Source organism: Xyrauchen texanus, chromosome 26 (genome assembly GCF_025860055.1).
Source record: "Xyrauchen texanus isolate HMW12.3.18 chromosome 26, RBS_HiC_50CHRs, whole genome shotgun sequence".
NCBI lineage: Eukaryota > Metazoa > Chordata > Actinopteri > Cypriniformes > Catostomidae > Xyrauchen > Xyrauchen texanus.
The window spans coordinates 7,403,570-7,429,819 of NC_068301.1; the positions used below are offsets into that span (position 1 = coordinate 7,403,570).

The 26,250-nt window shown below is 36.2% G+C and overlaps 2 protein-coding genes across 3 annotated transcripts; one reads left to right on the forward strand and one right to left on the reverse strand.

Moving 5' to 3' along the window:
- Positions 1-1,265: 1,265 nt before the first annotated feature.
- On the forward strand, positions 1,266-7,986 carry LOC127619693 (class I histocompatibility antigen, F10 alpha chain-like). 2 transcript variants are annotated; one of them, XM_052092645.1, is made up of 6 exons: positions 1,266-1,410; positions 3,057-3,317; positions 4,023-4,301; positions 4,985-5,278; positions 5,433-5,540; positions 6,014-7,986. In XM_052092645.1, exons 1-6 carry the CDS (start codon positions 1,296-1,298, stop codon positions 6,103-6,105), a joined length of 1,149 nt encoding a protein of 382 aa, XP_051948605.1. In that variant the 5' UTR covers positions 1,266-1,295; the 3' UTR covers positions 6,106-7,986. The 2 variants fall into 2 exon arrangements, with proteins under 2 accessions (XP_051948605.1, XP_051948606.1); XM_052092646.1 differs by having other exon boundaries at positions 5,048-5,278.
- An 8,662-nt stretch (positions 7,987-16,648) lies between these two features.
- On the reverse strand, positions 16,649-20,839 carry LOC127619999 (tapasin-like). Its single transcript, XM_052093047.1, has 8 exons — positions 20,668-20,839; positions 20,286-20,480; positions 19,278-19,526; positions 18,791-19,150; positions 18,120-18,443; positions 17,828-17,929; positions 17,274-17,302; positions 16,649-17,160 (listed from the first exon to the last, which is right to left on the reverse strand). The coding sequence occupies exons 1-8, from the start codon at positions 20,726-20,728 to the stop codon at positions 17,149-17,151; spliced, it is 1,332 nt and encodes a 443-aa protein (XP_051949007.1). The 5' UTR covers positions 20,729-20,839; the 3' UTR covers positions 16,649-17,148.
- Between the last annotated feature and the right edge of the window lie 5,411 nt (positions 20,840-26,250).

Genomic DNA, 26,250 nt, shown 5'->3' on the forward strand with positions numbered 1-26,250 from the left:
ACAGCCACAGGAACAAACAATGCTTCTCATTTGCTCTCCCTTTGCTTGTTTTTTTTCTCAATTTTCTTTGGAGAACACATCTCCTGTCTAAATTCTGAACCATCTGGATAAACTCTGTTATCCCATGGATAATTGAATCTGCAGCCTGAGCATTTATAAGCCTCCTCTTGCCCACTCCAGACTCCTATGCATGGTTTCAATTCTGAAAATGTAAATATAAAGTAAAAATAGTTATGAGAATAAGTACATCAATGCTTTTACAATACTTGCAAAACACAACTTTCAGGAGTTTGGAATCACTAAGAATGTTTTTTAGTTTTTTCATGTTTTTGAAAGAATTTGCTACTTTAGTTAGCTTGCAAAGTTTGTGAAAACCAATAGCCATCTTAGTTGGCCAGCTAGCTGTTAATCCTGAGCTCAAACCCTGAGTCAAATTAAGTGGAGTCAAAATCCTTACCTATTTAATGATGACAGAAGGACATCAGGTCCTGGATTATGTGTATGTAAAATTGGGGTGCAGTCATTTAATGTGCGTTTGCAATGTGAAACAAAGTTCCTCGTTGCCAACGTTGTCATTAATAATTTGAATCCTCTGACTTGTAGATACCTCAAACGCGGAGTTATGTAAATGAGCAAATGAATGAGCTAATTAAGTTATGTGAGGCACTAAGTTAACATTTGACGCGTGACGGTGCACGCCATTTACTTCACACCATCTGCGTTTAGAAAAAGCCGTTTCAAAGCTTGATACGGTGATACAAAACATGTGAATTCTGACCCTTTTGGCTTTCCATTGTACAGCTATCCAAAACATGTGAGTTTTGACCCTCTTGGCTTTCCATGTTGCTTTCCATAGCTCATTGCTGAAGAAAAAGTAATTGGGCGTGTGGTCACCAGGTTGCTCCGGGGAATTGTCCCTGTAAAAAGTGCACTGTAAGTCGCTTTGGATAAAAGCGCCTGGCAAATGCATAAATGTAAATGTATATCAGGTACCAAATCCTAGTAATTAACAGATTTAAGTAAGCATAGTCTTTTGTGTAAAAATGTCCCCAGTAAGACAAAAATCCTTTAGAAATTTGAATGCAGCCCAAGGAAGGAAGAGTGAACGCCCCTCAGAGGAAGTCGACGTTATTGTAAATTCGCTGTTATTGTAAATTCGCTGTGTAGCTCTGTATGCAATAAAGGTGTCTTCAAAAAAAAAAAAAAAAAAAAAAAAAAGGTCACGTGACCAGACCAAAGCCGGAACCAAAAAAAAAAGAAGAAGATGTGTATGCATGTTATGGTAGCAGATTTTAATGCGTTCAGAAATTGCGGGTGGGGGGGTGGTTTCAGAGGAGACAGTTAACACATTAAATATGCTCACTTACGTGTGTTTTCTGGTCATTATCAGCGTTAGTGGAGGAAACGCAGGTAGGCTTTAATTAGTATTATTTATTTATTTTGCAGTGGCTTGTAACCATGGAAATTGCCAAACGAGAAGTCTGAGAATATTTCGCTCTCTGACATTTTTATTTTTCTTGGTGAATAATTTAATGTATTATTAAGATAAAAATAATACTATAAAATCAATGATAAAATAAATATATGTTTTATGTGAGATTGACGTGTTTATCTGACGTGCTTATAAATAATAATAAAAAATATGTTTACTTGTATTATTATTTTAGTTCCAGAATTGTTTCATGCTTTTATTTAAATAAATGAAAATATTATTTCAGACTGCTAAACAGCAGCCTTGTACAGTTGCCTAGGAGTCCCTCTATCAGGTAAATTATTGTCGTATTTTGAAGGGATTTAAAGTTGGTATTTATTTTAAAACGTGTGGTCCAAAAACCCGGAGAAGATATATAATAAATAATAAATGGTTTATATAAATAAACCATAATAAAAATGCCCAATAATAAAAGGGGTATCTACAAAGATTTTATTTTTATAACATATTATATTTACCAAATAATTCAAACTAAATACCAGCTTTTTATTTATGTATTATTATTTTTTATTGATGCCAATACATTTATTTATTTATTTATTTATTGCCTTATTGGGATTCTTTTTGTCCTAAGCCATGTAATATTTTTGGAAATATTGATTGCAATTTAAATGGTAATTTTTACCTGTTGTTTTTACAAAAAAATTAAATAAACACACACACATAAATCTAGCAGCTGCGCAGTAAATACAGTAAAATGTAAACATCTTTACAGAACAATCTGTAAATTTAACATTAAAACTGTAAAAAAACAAACATTCTGTTACATTTACAGTAAAAGGACATCATAAAGTTGACATTAACCTTCTGAAACTGTAAAAATCTGCTTTTTACCTTATAAGGTATTTGTTAATCACAGTAAAAATTACAGAAGAGCACATGATGACATGAAGTTCCAATACTGGCTCTTCCAGAAGGAATAACAAATAAACATGTAGAGACAGCGCTCAGTGTCACTCACACAAACACTAAACACCATCAGGGTAACACATGTGAAATTAAAATAAGCATTAACTGAAACGACATTAAAGATAAAACAAAAAAAAAAACAATGTACATAACCGATATAAAAAAATAAGAGGAAACTTAACTATTCTTATAAAATATAATGAAATATAAGTCATGTAGGGAATTGTAGGAATGCCAGATTATTGTTTTTTACTGTAATTTTAACAGTAATTTACTGTTAAATGTACATGTGCTCTCTTGTTAAACATAATGTATATTTTTACCATTAATTATATAGGAAAATCATACTTTTTACGTCTAAAAGATTTTATTGTAAAACGACTGTATTGTCTTTTCAAATATATAAAAAAAAATGTCTGTATATATTGCAGTTCAAAATAGAATGTTTACAGTATTTTACCGTTAAAATTATACCTTTTTTTTTTTTTTACAGTGCATTGTTTTTGTTTTTCAATAAAAAATACAAATAAAAAACTGCAAAAGAAAAAAGTCTTTGTAACTGTAATAAGAAGCTAGCAAGTTAGCTAGTAACTAATTCACAATACTTATTTCTTTAATGGATCTTTAATGCCTTTCTTCCCCTCTTTACTCTTAGCTATCCATTCTCTGATGTACACATATCTAGTGACATCTGGTATTGAAGATGGTCCAGTGTTTATGACAGTGGGCTTTGTGGATGGTGAGCCCATAGTGTATTATGACAGCAACGTTTACAGAGTGATTCCCCAACAGAAATGGTTGAACATGTTTGTGGAATCTGACTACTGGGATAAAGAGACTCAGATCTCCATAAGATTTCAAGAACTATACAAGATTAACATCGATACTGCAAAGGAGCGCTTCAACCAGAATGAAGGTGAATATTAAGTCAATGGAGAAAAATAATACTTTTTAATCGATTAATAATTAGAATGATCTATATCTAATTATAGCTAACTTATTCTGACCACTCATAAAACAAACATTAAGATTGGAACCGGATTAGCTCAAGGAAATCAAATATATGTCAGGATTTTACAAATACTTAAACACACACATTAAAAGCTAATATGCTCAACACCATTAACTCATCTCATGGTAGATTTGTCTTTAAGTTGGAGGTGATTGGAACCACTCTAGCAATCCTACCGGCATATTATAAAGGTGTTCTCCAAAATAGTTATAGTACATAGTGACATTTTTTTGTGTATACCATTCAATATATAATTTGTACATTTACATGTAAAAATGTATTAGATTTATCTAGGCAATCCATCTCATTCTCTCTTTCTAATTTCTCAAGATGCAATGTGAGCTCAACATTGTCCAAATCAATAGTCTCAACATCAGTTTGCCTATGTTCACTCATTCATTGTTTGTGACTGACAACATATTTGATTTGGTCTCCTTATATTACCCTTATTGTCTTCTTCTGTGTGACTCAGATGAGGACAGACTTTGATTTTTATAGATATCAACATATGTTCAATTCAGAGTCAAATGAATTATATCACAGATTCAATTAATAGTAATATAGATAATATTAATATATAATAAAGTCTGTTCTCTGTGTCATTTCCAGGTGTGCACACATATCAGGTAATGTACGGCTGTGAATGGGATGATGAGACAAATGAAACAAATGGGTTCCTCCAGGAAGGATTTGATGGAGTGGATCTACTGTCTCTGGATTTGAAGGAGATGAGATTTATTTCTCTGGTGCCGGAAGGATTCCCCACCCAAAATAAGTGGAACAATGATAGTGCCTGGCTTGAGAATCTCAGGTTCTACTTCAGTGATTTGTGTATTGGGTGGCTGAAGAAGTATTTGCTGTATGCATGGAGCAGCCTGAAGAAAATAGGTATATTATCCAAACTGATATTGTCAATCAATGTGTCATCTGGACAAATGTTTTTTTTTTTTTTCAGTTATTTTTATTTTTTATCCATTTTATCCCCAATTTGGCACACCCAATTCCCACTACTACTTACTAGGTCCTTGTGGTGGCGCGGTTACTCACCTCAATCCGGGTGGCAGAGGACATGTCTCAGTTGCCTCTGCTTCTAAGACAAGCAATCCGTGCATCTTACCACGTGGCTCGCTGTGCATGACACCGCAGAGACTCACAGCATGTGGAGGCTCATGCTACCCTCCGTGATCCACGCACAACTTACCACGCGCCCCATTGAGAGCGAGAACCACTCATCGCGACCACAAGGAGGTTACCCCATGTGACTCTACCCTCCTTAGCAACCGGGCCAATTTGGTTACTTAGGAGACCTGGCTGGAGTCACTCAGCACACCCTGGATTCAACCTTGCAACTCCAGGGGTGATAGTCAGCGTCAATACTCGCTGAGCCACCCAGGCCCTGACAATTGCATGCTTTATGAAAAAGCATTTTGAAAATTATGTGTTAGTATTCAGATTGCTGAGGTTAGTGTTTAAAGTACATTTAAAGCTGTTCTAACAATTTAGGAAATTAAAATCTTATAACAAGTTTCTGTAGACACATTTTTTATGGTAGATTAAATATTTGTCTCCAGTATCTCCTCAGGTGTTTCTGTTGCAAAACGATCCCTCCTCCCCAGTCACATGTCATGCTACAGGTTTTTACCCTATTGGAGTCACAATCACCTGGCTGAAAAATGGGCAAATCCATCATAAAGATGTGGAGCTGGGTGAACTTCTTCCCAATGAGGACGGAACCTTCCAGAAGACGAGCACACTCACAGTTACACCTTATGAGCTGAAGACGAACAAGTACAGCTGTGTGGTAGAACACCAAAGCAAAACCTTCATGGAGCATCTGACAGAGGATGAGATCAGGGCTATCCATGGTAAGAGTGATTTGGAATGGATCATCAAATTATGAAATGTTCACTGAAAATCATTATTTACATTCCATTTTCAAAATATATTTCACAACAACAAACTCTCTCTTTTTTTCTTGCATTTTCAACAATATTGGATAATAATTTATTTTCCAAACAGGAAATTCTCTTCCAAATGGCATCATTGTTGGTGTTGTTGTTGCTGCTGTCGGCGTTCTGTTGGTTATCATCTGTTGCACTGCTTGTATGGTGAATCAGAAGAAAATTGGTGAGAATAGACACTTAAGACTGTATGACACAATATTTTCAATTTTTTTTAATGTTTCATACAGTGTGTGCTGCTCTGACTGTAACCACATATTTTTACAGTAAAATATATATAGTGTTTATATATATATATATATATATATATATATATATATATATATATATATAAAATGTATAGTGTAGTAGTATATTCTACTGTATAGATGTGGGGCTTTTTATGTTATGATGTTGATTATTAAACTTAGAGTTCATGTCTTGTTGAATTTACAGTTTTGTAATTTTCCCACTGGGCAAAGATTATATTAGTATGTTTATAACTCAAAATATTAAATGTAATATATAAATGTTAGACATGTAGTAAATCAAGAAAAAGTTGAAAAATGAATATACTATATGATACAAGCTGTGCTAATATAAGAATTCTTGAATGATAAATCATGACGTTTTTGCTGCAATCTTAATATTCTTTTCTAGAATCTGAAAGTAGCTCTGACACCACTAGAAGACCAAAGGACATGGATCAAAGTGTGTTATTTCTCGGCGAGACAATGCTTCAGGCATTTTAGGAGACACCGGGTGTGTGAGCAAGATAAGCTTGAAAACGACCTATTCACAAACCCATTCACGCACATGAGAATGTATCATGGATTTTACATAAATAAACCTATATTTATTATTATTATTAGGGGCCAAGCACCTACAGTAAATAATCACAAAAGGTAATTATTTATGAAAAGAATAAATGAAAAGAAATGCATGTTTCCTTCAAGTTTTTCTCAATCAAGGATGCATTGCTTCAGTGTTTTAAGTAGCACCCTTTTATTCTTTATCAAATCATGTTGTGCTTTTTATTGTTATTATTATTCTCCAGAACTCCATGTTATAGAGATTCATCAAAATGGTGTCTAATCAAGTGATTCTTAAAACTTTCAACAAGCGAAAATAGAATTGTTCAACATGTCATTGCACCTTGTCATGGCACCTTGCAACATGTCATGGCACCTTGAGTGGTTATCTGAGTTACTGTAGACTTTGTCAGTTTGAACCAGTCTGGCCATTCTCCATTGACCTCTCTCATCAACAAGGTGTTTCTGTCCACAGAACTGCGCTCACTTGATGTTTTTTGTTTTTGGCACCATTCAGAGTAAACTCTAGAGACTGAAAATCCCAGGAGATCAGCAGTTACAGAAATACTCAAACCAGCCCATCTGGCACCAAAAATCATCCAATTTAATCAGTTAATCGTGTGGCAGCAGTGCAGTGCAAAAAATCATGCAGATACGGGTCAGGAGCTTCAGTTAATGTTCCCATCAACCATCAGAATGGGGAGAAAATTTGATCTCAGTGATTTGGACCATGGCATTTTTGTTGATGCCAGGCTGGCTGATTTGAGTATTTCATTTTTATTATTATTATTTTTTACATATTCTTTAAAAATATATTACTCTGTTAACATTCAGAATGTAGAATTTTCCCCCAATCATTATACAACTTGATACCACAATAAAACTGAACCTGATGATGCAACAGCAGCCATAGTGCACCAGAACGCACACCAGCTATTGGTGGAGAGGAGAGAGTAGAGTGATGTATCCAATTCAGGGATGAGATTAACACAAGGCCATGATAGATAGGGGCCAATTTGGCCAGAACACCAGGGGTTACACCCCTACTCTTTACAAGATGTGTCCTGGGATTTTTAATGACCACAGAGAGTCAGGACCTCAGTTTAACATCTCATCCAAAGGACAGTGCCTTTTTACAGTATAGTGTCCCTGTCACTATACTGGGGTATTAGGACCCACACAGACTGTAGAGTGAGCACCCCCTGCTGGCCTCCCTAATACCACTTCCAGCAGCAACCTTGGTTTTCCCCAGGAGGTCTCCTATCCAGGTACATGGCCAGGCTTAACCCTGCTTAGCTTTAGTGGGCAACCAGGCAAGAGCTGCAGGGTGATATGGCTGCTGGTAAACATGGCATTTAAAATTTCTTTAGTATTTTCAATATTGGTCAATACAGGGGTGTAGATTAAACAGGGTGTAGATAAACATGGAAAAACTATTTGACAAAAGTATGTCACAAGTTAGACAACAGAGGTGCGGATATCTTGAGACTCACCATCTCATGTTTTTTAACCCATTTGTATAATATTAACTCTGTCTTTATAGATAAACAACAAAACTTACAATGTTTCATTTCTCTTTAAAACCCTTTCTGGCACAGTGGTTGCTATAACTTTTCTCCACTTTAGTTTTGCTTTAAAGTTGGAATATTTATAACATTTTGAATTATTCTAGAGCAAGAGAAATGGTTTGAGTGGTAATTCATTAGCTGTAGTTTCTCTCCAAAGTTTGGTGCCAGCTGAACTACGTTTAATAATGCACACATTCCCATAAATGTTTTGATGTGATTTTGCACTGATGTGATACACTGTATGTATAACAAAATAAAAAATGCAACATCTCATGGCAAAATTGTGGTAAGCATTCTTTGCTGGTGAGAATGAATGATCCTCATAGAAGACAAGGTGTTACAGTTCAAGTGGTGATGCATATTTCAGGCAAAACAAAAATGAGTGCTTACATTGACATTTATGGGTTTAGCAGATGTTTTTGTCCCAAGTGACTTATAATGCATTCACAATACACATTTTATCAGTTTGTGTGTTCCCTGGGAACCATGACCTTGGCATTGCCAGCAATAGTCTGCCAGTTGAGCTAAATGAACACAGAGTACTAACACTGATGAATTGATGAGCCTAGAGGACATTATTGTGTGCTTATTTGATCATGAATTTCAGATAAGGACATGGCATTTAAAACCATTCTGATCCATATGCCACGCAAGTTTAAATGTTTTAAAATAAGGCTTGTTATACACTAGACTTTCTAGACCTATCTTTCTCTCTTATAAGCTGAGTGGATGATCAGTCGAGATCCATGGCCTGCTGGATTATCTATTGTCTTATTTCTTTAAATTGTTATTCTTTTGGTTTATATCATTAACTCAGGCATGAAGTGTTAGATAAAGTCAATCTGTGGATTTTGTTATGAAATTGAAATGTGTACATTTAAAAAAATAGGCTAATATAGATATATTTTTAGTGTAGTTTACCTTCAGTCCACTGAAGGATTATTGTATATTACCATGTGAACTTGTGAAAGTCATATGGGTTTGCGTACATGATTTTTGGGTTAAGTACTGATTTATTATACAAGTGTGGTAAAGTGTCATTTTCTGTCTGATTTTCTGTTCCTTATCTCATGCACTCTTCCTTGTGAGTGCCTTTCCTTCTCTCCAGTGTCTCTGTTGCAGAAGAATCCCTCTTCTCAGTGAAGTGTCATGTTACAGGTTTTTACCCCAGTGGAGTCACAATCACCTGGATGAAAAGTGGACAAGAGCATCATGAGAATGTGGAGCTAAGTGAACTTCTTCCTAATGAAGACTGAACCTTTCAGAAGACGCGCACCCTTACTGTTACACATGATGAGTGGAAGAACAAGTTCAGCTGTGTGGTAGAACCCCGAAATACACTCATCTGGATACCAGAAGTCACGGTGAACAGGCCAGTAAATGATAACAGTAAAAAAGTGCTCCATTAAATCTCCTGAGCAACGATATGGCAACCTCATACAATTTTACTATGTTTTGTGTGCAAGCTGTTATACTATATATTTAGATCTGTATTATTTCTTATTCTTAATAATTCATTTTTGTTGTATTCTTATTATACAGAATTTTAAAATGTACAATACACAGAATGTGTTAAAGTTGAAGAATTTTCTGTCTTTGCTCCATGTACTGTATTTTGGCTTCCCCTTTTTTTTTTTTTTTTTTTAACAATACAGATTATCAACATTGTCTCTCTCTGTGAATCATCTATTGTATTGTTCTGATCAAACAGGAAACTCTGATCCCGTTGGCATCATTGTTGGTGTTGTTGTGATCAAGTTGGTTGTCATTAGAGTCACTGGGTATTTGTCATATCAGAAGAAAAGGAGAACAGGTGAGAGCAGACACACTTGAAATTCTGATTCAATCTAATGTTGATGCAAAACACTCTCATGGCGAAATCGTCAGGATTCGTACGACTTTTCTAAATTTGGCTAATTCGTATGATATCGTGTGACTGCTCTCGTTTGAATTCCTGCGACTTTCACTACAGCCAGTGACGTCGCTGGACATCGTTTCCATCTAATACACGACAATTGCTTCTGTCTCACACACAGCAGCTTCTTCATCATGTTTACACACTCTACTGATTGGTTAAGTTTAGATAAGGGGTTTGGGTAAGGGCATACTATTAATGAGCATGTCCTTAATACCTTGTGTGTGGAACTCGCGCTTACTCCCTTAATAGACATATGGGAATTTACACTCCTTTGTTATTATGCAACTATAGTATTTCCATAAGCAGGTACTCTTGGCCTGGCATTTGATCTACAAACTTATTCCCCACAGTTATTTTATTTGGAATAACCAGGATATCCGATTCAAAAATAAGACGTTATTTTGTCCTGATTGGTTCAATAATAATATTCTTTTGGTTTCTCAACTTATAAATTAAAATGGTATTTTGTTTTCTTATTCTGAATTTTTGGCAGAGAACTGTATTCCGGTTACTCCAAGGGATTTCACTGTAGTTATGGATGCTATTCCTTGCAGTGCTGTAGAACTTTTAAAAGGCTCAAGTGGACCTTTGCCCCGTTTTACTTCAACACTTCCATGTGAAACCTCAGTAGGGAATATTTGTTTTTTGTCCAATCCAGCTCTAAAAAAAAATAGAAAGATTAGACAACTTTTTCAGAAAGACATATGTAGTCCCCTCATTCCTTTCTTATTGGAGTATTATGAAGACATTCCATGGAAGAATATATATATGGTCTTGTAAGGCTGACATCAAGAGGTCGTAAAAGTCAAAGAACCAACGTCATAAAACTCTCACACAGACAAACATCTCCACCCAAGATAACACTCCCTACTTGCTAAGGACCATACAACACAAATCCCATTTTTGACCTCTATCTCACCTAAGGGCACTTTAGAATGACATCCTTTTCTGTAATATGAGAGGTTTTCTGTTCATACATGTTTGATATCATTCAAGAGGTCGCAGTGCGACTAGTAAGGTGGTCTCATTCCCTTTTCAGAAAAACCAAATCTCCATTAAGATTTTAGAACTTAACAGAATCATGCACTCTATTAGAGACATGTCCCTCCCAAATCTCCCACAGGGACCACATGCTGTATGCAGATTAGGTATATTCTTTGTAAACATCAAAGGACCTAAGTTTCAAAGGTCTTTGCTGTATAATTCTGGAGGTCTGTCCCCATCCCTGCCTGTATGTTAATGAGGTATGTCCCCAGGACTACCAAACCTAACCACTCCCAAAATTCCCTTGTTCGTGGTTTGGGTATTTAAGGAAATGTGACACATTGTTCATGGTTCTCTGTAATCAGACGATCCCAAACAGTTTACTGTGTGTAATTTATATCAGGTCATAGCAATTCGAATTTCTTATGTTTTGATAAAATGTCTAACTTTGACTTATCACTGTCTAATTGGAATTGATGAATTGATTATGTTACCTGGTCAATAAATTGTCAACATTTGATTTTATTCTGACTGACTCTGACATTGTGTTTCCCAAACAGATTAAACGATTCGTATGTTACCGCAAGTCTGCGTCAGATTAGTGACGACTAATATTTGGCATCGATTCAAGTGTACTTGGTTTGCAAAGACAAATGGGAATTTCCGTTTAGAACAGCAAACGCTGCTTGAACAATCTAAATCCGGGTGTGTCTTACCTCTGTTTTGATTTGATGTTTCTCCAGATAAGTGTACGTGGGAAACCACGCATGGCCAATCCAAAGCTATTACAAGAGAAGTTATGTTGGTCAACTTACATCTATAATAGTGGCCGTGACCTCTACTGAACAAAACGTTAAGTTACATTCAAGTGTGTGCAATTCCATGAGGGCTATACTGAAGGATCTTTGATTGTGTATACATGAACGTAACCGATCTCAGGTATATAGCAATTACCTCTGTAGGATGATCCAATACTGGCCGCTTGTGATCGTGAGACCCGCGGTGTAGAGAAAAACACGCGAGGACCTCAAAGCGACATAGTTTCTTAATCTAAACGGGTAAAATATAATTAAAGGAGTTAAAAGAATAATCAAACATTCGCTCACTTTTAATGATGCTCAGATATCATTAAAAACCTTTTTCATTTATGGAGTCCGATGAAATAACGAGGTAATACATAAGAGAAAATGTATTTAATTGAATCTTGTTGTGTTGCGTACAAGGAGTAACGCGCAGAGACCTTCACCCGTATTATTGGAGACCGCCATTGGACCGATAAACGGACTTACAGCCTTTACCTCACAAATATTTAATTACCAACAAGGTTAAGGAGGTGTCCTTTAAACGGTTACACTGTTTTTACCCAGTCAATCTTTATTTAAGATACATGCTCCCTGAAATAGATTCACTTTGCTCCTTCTGTAATGCTGTAGATGAATCTGCCCCTCACCTTTTTTGGGAATGTGTCCACGCTGCAGTATTTTGGAGAGTATTTTGTTTTTACGTACCTCTATTTGAACTAGTTTTTCTTTGCTTTATAAAGACGTTTTATTTGGTTTCCACAGTTTTGCTAACTTAAAAAGTGAGGATTTTCTGATTAATCTATTTATTTTTCTTGCTAAGTTTTTTATACATAAGTGTAAATTTATATCTATAAAGCCCCTATTTGCACTTTTTTGTAAAGACTTAAAATATTAGTTAAATACTCTTTGTACCTCCAACAACTCCAAAGCATTGAAAACCATTGCACTATGTAATGAATATACAGGTGAAACTCGAAAAATTAGAATATCGTGCAAAAGTTCATTAATTTCAGTAATTCAACTTAAAAGGTGAAACTAATATATTATATAGACTCATTACAAGCAAAGTAAGATATTTCAAGCCTTTATTTGATATAATTTTGATGATTATGGCTTACAGCTTATGAAAACCCCAAATTCAGAATCTCAGAAAATTAGAATATTGTGAAAAGGTTCAGTATTGTAGGCTCAAAGTGTCACACTCTAATCAGCTAAACACCTGCAAAGGGTTCCTGAGCCTTTAAATGGTCTCTCAGTCTGGTTCAGTTGAATTCACAATCATGGGGAAGACTGCTGACCTGACAGTTGTGCAGAAAACCATCATTGACACCCTCCACAAGGAGGGAAAGCCTCAAAAGGTAATTGCAAAATAAGTTGGATGTTCTCAAAGTGCTGTATCAAAGCACATTAATAGAAAGTTAAGTGGAAGGGAAAAGTGGGGAAGAAAAAGGTGCACAAGCAGCAGGGATGACCGTAGCCTGGAGAGGATTGTCAGGAAAAGGCCATTCAAATGTGTGGGGGAGCTTCACAAGGAGTGGACTGAGGCTTCAAATGTCGTATTCCTCTTGTCAAGCCGCTCCTGAACAACAAACAACGTCAGAAGCGTCTTACCTGGGCTAAAGAAAAAAAGAACTGGTCTGTTGCTCAGTGGTCCAAAGTCCTCTTTTCTGATGAGAGCAAATTTTGCATCTCATTTGGAAACCAAGGTCCCAGAGTCTGGAGGAAGAATGGAGAGGCACACAATCCAAGATGCTTGAAGTTCAGTGTGAAGTTTCCACAGTCTGTGTTGGTTTGGGGAGCCATGTCATCGGCTGGTGTTGGTCCACTGTGCTTTATTAAGTCCAGAGTCAACGCAGCCGTCTACCGGGACATTTTAGAGCACTTCATGCTTCCTTCAGCAGACAAGCTTTATGGAGATGCTGACTTCATTTTCCAGCAGGACTTGGCACCTGCCCACACTGCCAAAAGTACCAAAACCTGGTTCAATGACCATGGTATTACTGTGCTTGATTGGCCAGCAAACTCGCCTGACCTGAACCCCATAGAGAATCTATGGGGCATTGCTAAGAGAAAGATGAGAGACATGAGACCAGACAATGCAGAAGAGCTGAAGGCCGCTATTGAAGCATCTTGGTCTTCCATAACACCTCAGCAGTGCCACAGGCTGATAGCATCCATGCCACGCCGCATTGAGGCAGTAATTAATGCAAAAGGGGCCCAAACCAAGTACTGAGTACATATGCATGATTATACTTTTCAGAGGGCCAACATTTCTGTATTTAAAATCCTTTTTTATTGATTTCATGTAATATTCTAATTTTCTGAGATTCTGAATTTGGGGTTTTCATAAGCTGTAAGCCATAATCATCAAAATTATATCAAATAAAGGCTTGAAATATCTTACTTTGCTTGTAATGAGTCTATATAATATATTAGTTTCACCTTTTAAGTTGAATTACTGAAATGAATGAACTTTTGCACGATATTCTAATTTTTCGAGTTTCACCTGTAATGTCTTTGCATTATTGTAAAATATATCTGTAGTATTGTGTACTATGTGTACTCCTGGCTTGTTTCTAATAAAAAACATGCCAGTGATGAAGTCATACGAGTTTATGCAAACAACATCGTGCTAGACCATACGAAATAACCAACTCATAAATTATGTACGACTTTTCATGAGATCTGGTTGGTCGTGTAGAGTTTTTAATAGTTAAAAGTAGTTTTTCATATTTTGTTCCTGCTGAGGAACATTAAGTTCCTCAGAATTTACATCAAATGTAGATTAAATCAAAATAATATTTTACACTGTGGGTGGCGGCTCCATGAAGCCAATCAAAATAGAAATGTAGTCAATATAACTTTCCTCACATGTCATAGCTAATTTATCCATGAAGACATACCATAATTCATGACAGATGCAATTATATAAATGTTTTGAGCAGGCTGTTATGCCAATTTTAATATAACCATTACCTTTCTTTTCTAGCTTCGGATGCTGGAATTGACAGGCAGGTCAGGCATCACCAGTTACACATTATTCATTGCAACAATTTTAGCTGTGTAAAGTAAATCAAAGTTGTGTTTTTCCCCCTGCTGTTTTAGAGACAACTGTAGGTGAACATGGGGTTTTTAGTTATTGGTATTAACTATTCAAGTTTTTTATTATTTTTGAAAGTGATAGAAGTGAGTGACTGGAAATTAGAGAGGAGAGAATGAAATCAGGGCACATCCCTGGACTGAAACCTCGGTCACATGAATGAGCACTTCTGCTCAATATGTCTGGAGCACATGAGCTCACCACTGTGCCACAGCTCTCATGTTACTCAGCTTTTTTTATCCAAAGCAAATTGCAGTATATTTGCTCCACTGTTAGTCCCACCCAAAAGAGCCATACAAGTAGGCCTATAGCGCAATGGTCACAAGTTCATTTATTTTTTTAATCACTATTCATTTGTGTTTATGCTTTATGTTTTACACTTGTTTCCTTTTTCCTGTATCTCAGTTCTCTCCAAATCTACAGATTGGTGAAATCATAATTCAAATATCACAAACTCCCTTGTGTTTGTCCCATCACCTTCCCATTATGTTTTGTCTATTTGACTATACGCTTCCCATGATGCACCTTTTTGATCACGCACCTGTTCCCAATCTTCTCTGATCTTTGTTCCCAGTTGTTCCTTGTTATGTCATTACCATTGTGTGTGTGTATATACAGCCCTCATGTTTCCCTTAGTTTTTCGGTTCTTGTTACTTTGCTTGTTTGTTTTCCTGTTAGCTCCAGTGTTTAAGTTTAATCTTTGTTCTTTAATATACAGTTTTTGCAATTGAATCCATACTCTCTCTTCTCCTCCTTCCCAGTTCCATTACATAAAATGTCAGTGACTCCTGCCAATGGTTTACTGCCTGCTGATTGGCCATTTTCTCCTAGTTATGGAGTTAGACTGTACATTTTTCTTTTTAACTTGTTTTAATAATTGTCCATATCAAAGTGTTGTTTTGTTGTTATTTGGAGGCATACTTACTCTAGACATTTTTGCTTCAGATTATAATAAATCCTTATAATAAATCCTTTAAGTTTTTATAAACAGTGATTTAATTTTATAATGTATTTGATGTTCTCGTAACTGTACTCATGTACTCTAGTAAAATAAGTTTATATATACATATCCATTGTTGGGGAGTAACAGAACACATGTAACAGGATTACGTATTTAAAATACAAAATATAAGTAACTGTATTCCACTATAGTTACAATTTAAATAATTGGTATTTAGAATACAGTTACATTCAAATAGTATTTTGATTACTGAAGAGATTACTTTGCATTTTATTGTCATTTGTTTCATTTAATATTTAGTCCTTTCTGGTGGAAAACATTTATACATATAAATGATGTGATCCAAAGTGCATTTGAACATCGGTGAAACACTTTCTTATGATGTGTTACATTCATACGAGCAGACAGAGAAGTACGATTGAAGTAAGTTTGGAGCAGAAGAAATAGAAATAAACCTTGTGTAAATTGTGAGCTTTACGCTAAGCTAAAATGCTATTTCTAGCCATTTTACATGCACATTAGAAGACACGATCATATTATTTCATCAAGAAAATTCATGTTGGATCATAATTTCTTTTATCTAGTAAGACCTTTTGATATTAGGACAATATTCATATTCTTGATAATTTTTGCATTGTTTTCCTGTAAAAATATAAAAATCCTTAAAACAAGATCAATTAGACTGATCTTGTTTTAGAAACAACACTGCATAAGATATTTAGGTTTTTCAGAGAATGTATTTTTAACATGTGTATTTTGTCTTGATGATTCGCTTATGTTTTCCTCTTTTGTAAGTCGCTTTGGATAAAAGCGTCTGCCAAATGAATAAATGTAAATGTAAGTAACCCTCCCAACCCTGGTTACATATCATATATATATAAAGTTACCAATAATGTGCTCCTTAAATGACTAAAACATTTTTGGAATTTTCTACAACACAGCCCATAATAAGTGGCTATTTTAAATATCTCAACATGTAAGTTCTGCCATCACCATAATACATTTCCCTTCACTGATTTATCTCAAATCCACTGATACTTGGCTTATCATGCTAAGAGTTATTGAGTTTACATAATTAATACTAAGCAGCTAAACAGTGGAAACAGCCCTGCAGTAAATACAATCCAGAAACAAAGATATGTAACGTGTTTTATTGGGTTTATTTCCAGAATTTATAAAACAAATCAATAGCAATTAAAATCGCTGAATGTAAGAATTTCCAGAGAGTAACCACACAAACATTTACTTAGCTATCTAAATGGGGACATAGACTTTTATTGTTTTAAAGCAAATAATAATAACTATAGTCAGACTAACCCAAACCTAACCATAATAGAAAACATATGCAACAAATGCATTTTATGAAAGAAAATAAAAAATATTGCAGATATTTTTTTATCAAATGAGAGCATCTCAAAATATCCCCCAAAAGGGGGTTTTATCAGAATTAGCTCACTTCTGGGTATACATTTAGTCCCCAAACTATAGCTTAGCAAACATACAGACTTGAGAAAAAACGATGGAACCACAATACATACAACTATTCCGATTATTTACAAGACCAGTTTGTTTATTTAAACTTCAAGAGCAAACAGAGAAAACAGGAACTTCACAGTTGGAAACCATGTAAATCACTTCAAGGTCCAGGTTTATTTCTGCTTCTACAGTAGAGACAAAGAAATACAATGAGCAGACAGTTTACATGTAATCAATTATACCTAAAAACATGAAACTTTTCAGAGTATTGTTTAGTTATGCAAGTAATATTATTTACCTTCTCATTTAATTCAGTTTCACTGGAGTCTACATGAAAACATTTAGTTAGTAAAAGTCTTGCATAGTTATTTACACATTTGTATATTTAATACAAACAAGGCATTCAATATCACAAACATAATAATAGTCTAAATATCCTTCAATACAATCAGCAAGGATACATCAACACTGTTTCAACATTTAAAGTCAACATGAAACAGCATTCCCAACCAATTTTCCTCATAATGTGACATATTTCTGAGTGAATGGGATATTTAACAAGAAAAAATATGTAGGGTGGGAGATGTTTTTATCTTTCAGGAACGGTTTGGATTGTGAAAGGTGGTTGGAAGCGAGGGGTTGAAAAAGTATGATGGATTGGTAATGTCAGCCGAAAAGGAGGAGTACGTTATTTTATTTTAATAAAAAAAAATTATTTACTTTTTACTATTTCATGTTGACTTTAGTGACATTAGATTAGCACTCAGTAATGAGCACTTCTGTGATGCAGTGATGATAAAGATAAAAAAACAAAAAATCTAATTTTGTAGTGATAATACTGAACTAACTTACCAGCAGAGCTGAATGTCCAGGAAAGGATCTTTATCACACCATAAAGCACAAGTGCAACAGCGACCATTGCCATAGAGTCCTCAATAGAGGGAGCATTAACACCTGATGTGAAGAAAATATAAAATCAAGCCTTTCCGAACATTTCTCGCTGATATAAATACTCCTTTGTAAATGCAAATGAAATATTCAAAAGCGATTTAACCAGTACTGACATTGATCTTGAAAAATATTGTAAATGCAAATTTTGCCTCTGTTCTTCCAGTCTCTCCAGTCCCATGACAGTCTGACTTACCAATCACGTTAAGTGTTGCACTAGCTCGCCTCGTACCTCCCTCGTGTTTGGCTACACAGGTGATCTCACCACCACGACTGAGTCCCAACTTAGCTGAGTCCAACTCCAGACGAGTGCTCTGACTGAAAGTGCCATCAGAAGCCTGTCTGTGACCTGTTACACCTCCCTGACCCAGACTCTGTGACTTCCCATCTGCCCCAGTGAACTCCCAGCCCAACTCCAGAGTGTGAGGAGCAAAACCAGAGGCCTCGCACTGGGCCAAAACCACCTGCCCGGGCACAAGAAGTGGAAGAGGGGAAGGATAGATGGAGAGGGATGGAGGCTCTTGAAAAACACAAGAAAGAGGAAAGAGACAGTGATTACCATTTTTAAAATTATATATATATCTTACATAACAAATGTTGATCAAAAATACACATTTTTCAAAGTTGAACTCATTTTAACTTGACACAGCATCTTAAAAATGCAGTGATCATGGCACAAGGTGCTAAAAACAGCAAGACATGATGCAAGACACCTAGCGTCTACCATTGGTTGAACTAACAGATAGTCCCACCCTAAACTCATGCTATTGGCTGAGCTAATGTCACTGTGTCAATATATACTGTATGTGAATGTATGCAAATATGACCTAATTGCTATGGCAGGTATTAAGTATACAATCATCTTACCAACTATCTCCAGGTCCACGGTTACCTGTGCCAACAGGTGTGGAAGATAGACTGTGCAAATGTAAGTTCCTGTGTGTCTCACTTGAGCCTCTTCCAGGATCAGAGATGCATTTCCTGTCTGGTAGAGAGCTGTGATGTCAATATCAGCGCCTGTCTCTGATGTCTCAGCAAACCGATCATTCTTGCCATCATAGGCAATGACCAGACGTCCTTCACCCCGGAACTGATACCGCCACTCAACAGAGAAACCAGAGCCATGGACTGGAGAAGATGGGTCTACCCAAAACCCACAGTCTAAAAGAACCGGCTCTCCCAGTCTAGAGCGGACCACTGGAGTTTTACTGGAGATGCTGAGGATTACTTGGAAAGAGAAAGAGACAGGGAGTTCAGGTGAGGGAAAAAGTGTGAGAGTGTAAGTTTAAATGATGTCTTATAATGTAAATAAATAGCATATTTTCTTTACTACACTATTTAAGAAATGATTTACCATCTAGCTCCTTAGAAGTAGAGGGTGTTCGCATAATACTGGACAATGTCAGCTGCTCATCAAGTCCTTGTACTGCCACTGAGAACCAATCAGCTTGCAGGTAGATGGGACTTTGAGCTGAGTCAGTAAGAGCAGATGCCCATCTGACCATAGAGGCGTGAGGAATAAAAGGGTTTATTTCACATTTAGGTTTGTTCACAGAGCCTTTTGGTGGGTTCAGGGAGGAACTACAGAATGTACCAGCTGGATCTGGAGAATAAGAGTGTATTAAAGTCGAGTTATCATCAAATAGCTTGTTGTGCAAAGAACACTCTAGAATAGGTGGCAGTTTACTATAAAACATCAGTGGCTGCTGTGTTGGACCTGGTTTGTTTAGACATGGATTTAGAAGTATAGTTCACACTAAAATGAATATTGTGTCATTATTGACACACCCTCATGTTGTTCCAAGGCTGTATATTTGCAATACAAAAAGAAAACATTTTGACGATTCCTCACATAGCTCTTTTCCAAACAACGATAGTTCATATGTCTCCAAAATTGACCAAAAAATTGCAATAGAAGCACCATAAAAGTAGTCTGTACGACTTATGCGCTATATTCCAGGTCTTCTAAATTAACAAGATATCATTGTGCGGGTAAAATTATTCACTGATAATCTTCTCCTTCAGTAAGCTGTTATCTACCATTGCATGGAAAACAGTGACTCGGATATTCTTCATATTTCTCCTTTTGTGTTCCACGCAAAAATTTACAGCATACAGGTTTGAAACGACATGAGGGTAAATTATGTAAGTATTCAACATTTTTTGGGGTAAATAATTTCTTTAAACTTGTATTTAAATTGTACCTGTATTGAGGATACAGACCATCCGATCACTAAATATGACACAAATCCTCTTTGACTTGAGGGCTGATTTTGTGAGTAGTTATAGTAGCTCAGCTATTATATACAATCCACTAATCAACCCAAATGTATTACAGAGCATATTCTTAATTGACACTCACCAGTTACATAGTAAATTCTGGACGGGCTGATGTCTGCTGGAGGATGAATGTCAGATATTGCTTGTTGATTGTATGGATCAGTTCTGATGAACATTAGAGATTTCTCTTGGCTCATAGGTACTGAGAAACCCCCTCGTGATCCTGGCTTCTCTTGTACAAACCAGCACTCCAGAACTGGACATCCAGAACCAGAAACTACAGGATTAGAAAGATCATGAGAATTTAAAAAAAACTTACAATTGTCAAGACACTGTAAATATCTTGTAGTGAGGAGTTTATCGTTTGCAGGAAAAGCATGAAATCTACACAGTCGAAAATGGTCATTACTTTAATGTATTAGTGTATAAAGCAGTTTTGATTACCAAAACGCAGTAAAACTTACCACCCAAAAACAATGCGAATGCGATTATAGATATCTTGTATATGGTGGATATCTCAGACATCTTGGCTCTATATGTTAACTCTATGTCTGAAGTGTTGTTTAGTGTGCTACAGGACCGTCGGGTTTTCCCCGAAACATCAATTCAGCTGCAGCATTTCACTTTCATTTTCAATGTTTACGACGCATGCGCACAGGACTTCTCGTTGTTGCGCGTTAATACATAGTTCAGGGCCATATTTGTGCTAATTGAAAATGTAATACTCCATTTTAAATTATTAATATAACATTATATTAAGGTCTTGTTACCTTTCAGAACACACATTAAAGCACTAGACTAATGCATTTCTGTAATACATGTATATTGGCGTCCTTAGTATTAGTCTCCACTAGATGACGCTGCAAGACAATATTATTATTCCAAACTCGCCAAACCAAACACACGGGATGGGGTCAGACTGATACCGCCTAAACTCAAGCCTTTGCTGTGCTATCACGTGATTTGTCGGAACAGAGTGCAGTCGAGGACACAGGGAAATATTTATCCTAATGTGGTAAAAATAGCTTCCCAAACCTGTCTGGCCATGTAGCTTCATGCACTGTTTTTCAGTAAGGTTTCAATATTCCGTATGTGTTGACTTCTAGTCTACAATAAGTTTGAACAGCTAAACTTGCTCACTACAAAAGCTGAAAGATTGAACTAAAAGGTGAGAAAACATTAAAATATGTTGGGGTGTCATACTGGAGAGTGTGGTACCTTCTTTCTCTAAAGCTCATTGGGGCCAATGGACAACAAACCTGTCTTGTATATATTTAAAAGCACTTAAATGCAAACCTCAGGTCTTTAGTGACCTGGGACCGGTCAAAAACCGTTTGCGACGCACTTTTAAAAGGTGAGACGTTTAAAGAATAATATTATCTTATTCTGTATATTATCAGTACATCTAAATAAAAATAACTTGTAAATTAAAACCTTATAGTTGAGTATTACTCATTAAATTAGGAGATAAGGGATGCTATCGGATAACTAACAGATTAGGCAAGGATTGGAGCTGGATAAAGTTAGTAACGAACACCCTATTAATTGTAAAATCTGTTCTCTTGATTCAGTTTCATCCATCGTTTAAAAAAAAAAAAAAAAAAGTAATATCGTAATATATTATTACAATTTAAAATAACTGTTTTCTATTTTAATGTATTTTAAAATGTAATTTACTCCTGTGATGCCAAGCTGAATTTTCAGCCTCATTACTTTTGAACGGCAGTTTATATACGAGTATGCTTAAGCTGTTTTAAAGCTGAATATATTGTGTATATGAATAAGTATTGAATTATACATTAGATATATAATATTTATAATACATAAATAATTACATTACTATATATAGAATTGTAAGAATTGTAAACAATAAGCTTCATTTCACAAAATTTTACATTTACGTAACTGCTGCTAATAGTTAATAGTTAATTGACCCATTGTGCGGTGCGAGCTGGAAATCACCTATCACCAGCCTGTCTCTGTACTATCTGAAAAGTCATAAATATGACATTAGTTACCATGAGATTAGTGAAAACAATGAATTTGAGGTAACATAAAAAGGCAACAGAAACCCTAGCCTGAAATAAGTTGAGGTAAATAACGGTAAGCGAACACTAATCCTCAAATATTAGCTGATTTGATCTTTAAAAAACAACATCGCTGTAACAACATACTCATGCTACATACATATGTCGGTGTGTTACATAAATATATAAAATAAATGCATTTATTGACTACTAATTACCAGAAATCGCAGTTCTGTCACTCTACTCTAACAGTTTGAAATGCCCGCCAAAGCACTTCCTGGAACTATCTGAAGTCTACGTGAATCACGTGACGATCAAGAATTTAGCACTTCCGTTGTCGCAACTCTCTCTCTATATGGCTCTGGGTTTATCCTGCAGGTGTAGCCAATCTCTGAAACTCTTTAAAATATGTGCTCCGCCTCCCTCGCGTGCATAGTAGGGCATATTTACAAGTGCATATACAAGACCACAGCAAGATTGTCTCAACTGCCTTGCACCACATAATGATATCACAATCAAAGTGTGACTGACCAGTGGGATATGTACAGTTGCTATGGCGGCGACAAACTTTGAGCATAGATGGGATGAGTCCCGCGTCTAAACGTTCTTGTAGAAAGTGAAGTATAGACTGTTCAGTGCATTATACAGGGTCCTCGTCCCAAGAGGAACTACAATCAGTGCACTTACCATTTCAACATGTAGGCCTATAAACGTCTTGCTGAAGGGACTCTGGCTTGTTATATGGTGTCAAGCATCGGTTGCGAGAGCCTGTGTGCATCAGTCGGTTAAGGACAATACTTGAAGTGGACAGGAGGGAATGCATACTTGCATCCCGCTGGCCGTTTGTGGGCTAGAGCATCCAGGCCCAGAGGGGCATGAGTCCTGAATCAATCCCATATTATCAGAACTGTCTGAGGATGAAGCCTCCATTCTCCTTTTAAAACGCCCTGTCGCAAGAGCAAATCCGCGCAGCTGTTCGGGTGACCCGCAACGTGTGTCGCACGTATCGATAGATGTTTCTCACACCAGAGAAGAAGCTGGCATCCCAGGTTCATCAATGGACATGTTCGAACACCCCATGGCGATTTATGTAGGCCACAAATGCCGTTTTATCAGTTCTGAACAGAACATGAAACCCCTTTGTATTTTTTTGTGTGAGGTGAACTGAGCACCTGTCCAGGTGCCAAAGGCTGGGCGCACATTGCACAGGGCTCCCCTGCCTGTGTTCAACGCATCCGTTGTGACCACTTTGCATCTGGACACTTGATTGTGTTCCACATCCATATAGTAGAATGTGGCTGTTTTCCAAAAGGTTAACGCAGATAGACAGCGTCGTATCACTACAAGCAGGGCTGGACTGGGATGAGAAATCGGCCCGGTATTTTACATAGCAACTAGTCCAAAAGTTGGGGTTTGGGGGTGTTTGTTGTCCTTTTCTGTTTTGTGGTCCATTTTGTATAATGCGGCGGCTCATTTTAGCTCTTTGATCAGCCCCAAAGTGCATCGGCCCACTGGGAAAATGCCCAGTATGCCAGATTACCAGTCCAGCCCTGATCACAAGACGTAAGCGACAGTGAAAGAATGATGGGGTACAGTACCTTCAATCTGAGCCAGCACTGAAGTGGTCTCATCCACAGTAGTCCCAGTGGGGTGACCGCTATTTCAGAGGTCATGAGGCCCAGGGCTCGTTGAAAAAGCTTTCATTGAATTGTTTTTTTTTTTACAATTATTATTAAATTATTTCTTTTATACACAATTTAAAATCATATTTAATCAAACTACACAATGATGACTAAGACTTTATAGATATTACAATTGAATTCTCTGTTAATGCATGATTTCTGTAAAGCTGCTTTGAAACTATGTATGTTGTTAAAAGTGTAATACAAATAAAAATGACTTGACTTTTTCCCAGCTTGAAATAGCCTTTGTTGTACTTGAGTTTCCTATTTTGAGAGGGGAAAGTACACAGTAGAGAAACACAGTAATGATGCTCATTTCATTATATGGTGCCTAGTTAAGTTTAGCAAATAAATTAAATTAAGATTTTACAAAATGAAAAGATGTGCATGATTTTCTGCCAATAAAATAAACATTTTTTATGATTGAATTTTTTCAAAAGTCTCCTTTGGGTGTCTCCTATTGTACAGTACTAAATAATTTATAGTCATTTATGTGAATACTTTTATCTATTGAGCTGTATTTTACCAAGTCACCACATAAAGCAAATGTGATTTGAAACACAAACTCAAGTCTGCAACTTGGTGCAGTTATTTCATTGGCCAATGACTAACGAAGCATGAAACATTTTTCAGAACAGAATTTCCTCTTAGCTCAGGCATTGCTCATTATAGTGAAATAAGTGTGTAGATAAAATTATAAGATATCATGTCTTTTTAATGTTTAAATTGAAGGCTTTATTCAAATTAGACATTCATAGCTTCCAAGTTGTTCCATGGTTTATGAACTTCCATCCACTTCTACGTGGTGACATAGTGGTTATGGCCCTGGTTCTTTGGGCATATGATGGGAAAATATGATTTCATGACAGTTTAGCAGTAACCTTTTCAAATAAAATGATACAAAACATAATGATACATGTATGTGTTTATTTATTTAAACAGAGAAATTGTCTGATTAACATTCTTTCCAAATTTTTCAAATAAATGTATTAAATTCCCCTAAACACATTTATTCACACAAAATGTACAGTTTCCCTGTTTCTTAACTGATTATTTGTGCTACAAAAAATACATAATTCTCCTTTAAATGAAGGTAATCATCATGATTTTCACATATGGAAATGTAATATAACATTCATTCCACATTTTGAATAAAAGTGTTAAATTCCCCTAAAAATAAATGTAGTCACACTATAGCAACGCATTTTCACTCTTAGAAATTTAAAATGTAAGTTTACTTGTTGAGAGATAATAAATATTTGTTTCTATTTTGCATTACTGAAACTGGGTGGGGGTTCTGCAATAACTGCAGAAATATAATGTAAAAATGCTACATAAAAAAAAAGAAAAATGAATTGGTTTACAAGTAGTTACCTTAACATATACAATAAAAATGATAATATAGTTAATACGACAATACAGGCAATTTTACAGTAAAATAGTGTAAAAATATATTTTACTGTATAATTAACTGTAAAAATGTATATTATGTTTACGAGAGAATACATGTACTTTTACGGTAAACTATTTGTACAATTACAGTTAGAAACAAAAATTGGGCATTCCCAGAAGTCCCTGTGTGACTTCGCATTTCATTATATTGTATTGAAATGTATATGTTTCCTCTTATTTCTTTATATCAGTTATGTACACTCACCTAAAGGATTGACCCCCTTTCGCCTTCAGAACTGCCTTAATTCTACGTGGCATTGATTCAACAAGGTGCTGAAAGCATTCTTTAGAAATGTTGGCCCATATTGATAGGATAGCATCTTGCAGTTGATGGAGATTTGTGAGATGCACATCCAGGGCACGAAGCTCCCGTTCCACCACATCTCAAAGATGCTCTATTGGGTTGAGATCTGGTGACTGTGGGGGCCATTTTAGTACAGTGAACTCATTGTCATGTTCAAGAAACCAATTTGAAATGATTCGAGCTTTGTGACATGGTGCATTATCCTGCTGGAAGTAGCCATCAGAGGATGGGTACATGGTGGCCATAAAGGGATGGACATGGTCAGAAACAATGCTCAGGTAGGCCGTGGCATTTAAACGATGCCCAATTGGCACTAAGGGGCCTAAAGTGTGCCAAGAAAACATCCCCCACACCATTACACCACCACCACCAGCCTGCACAGTGGTAACAAGGCATGATGGATCCATGTTCTCATTCGGTTTACGCCAAATTCTGACTCTACCATCTGAATGTCTCAACAGAAATCGAGACTCATCAGACCAGGCAACATTTTTCCAGTCTTCAACTGTCCAATTTTGGTGAGCTCTTGCAAATTGTAGCCTCTTTTTCCTATTTGTAGTGGAGATGAGTGGTACCCGGTGG

Bases quoted from the DNA above. Each gene is read 5' to 3' on its own strand.
- LOC127619693 (XM_052092645.1), top strand. From the start codon at position 1,296: ATGCGTTCAGAAATTGCGGGTGGGGGGGTGGTTTCAGAGGAGACAGTT. The intron at 3,318-4,022 runs GTGAATATTAAG...TGTCATTTCCAG, and splicing joins GCGCTTCAACCAGAATGAAG to GTGTGCACACATATCAGGTA. The intron at 4,302-4,984 runs GTATATTATCCA...ATTTGTCTCCAG, and splicing joins GAGCAGCCTGAAGAAAATAG to TATCTCCTCAGGTGTTTCTG.
- LOC127619999 (XM_052093047.1), bottom strand. From the start codon at position 20,728: ATGTCTGAGATATCCACCATATACAAGATATCTATAATCGCATTCGCA. The intron at 19,151-19,277 runs GTAAATCATTTC...TCTCTTTCCAAG, and splicing joins TACTTCTAAGGAGCTAGATG to TAATCCTCAGCATCTCCAGT. The intron at 17,930-18,119 runs GTAAGTCAGACT...TCTTCACATCAG, and splicing joins TGCAACACTTAACGTGATTG to GTGTTAATGCTCCCTCTATT.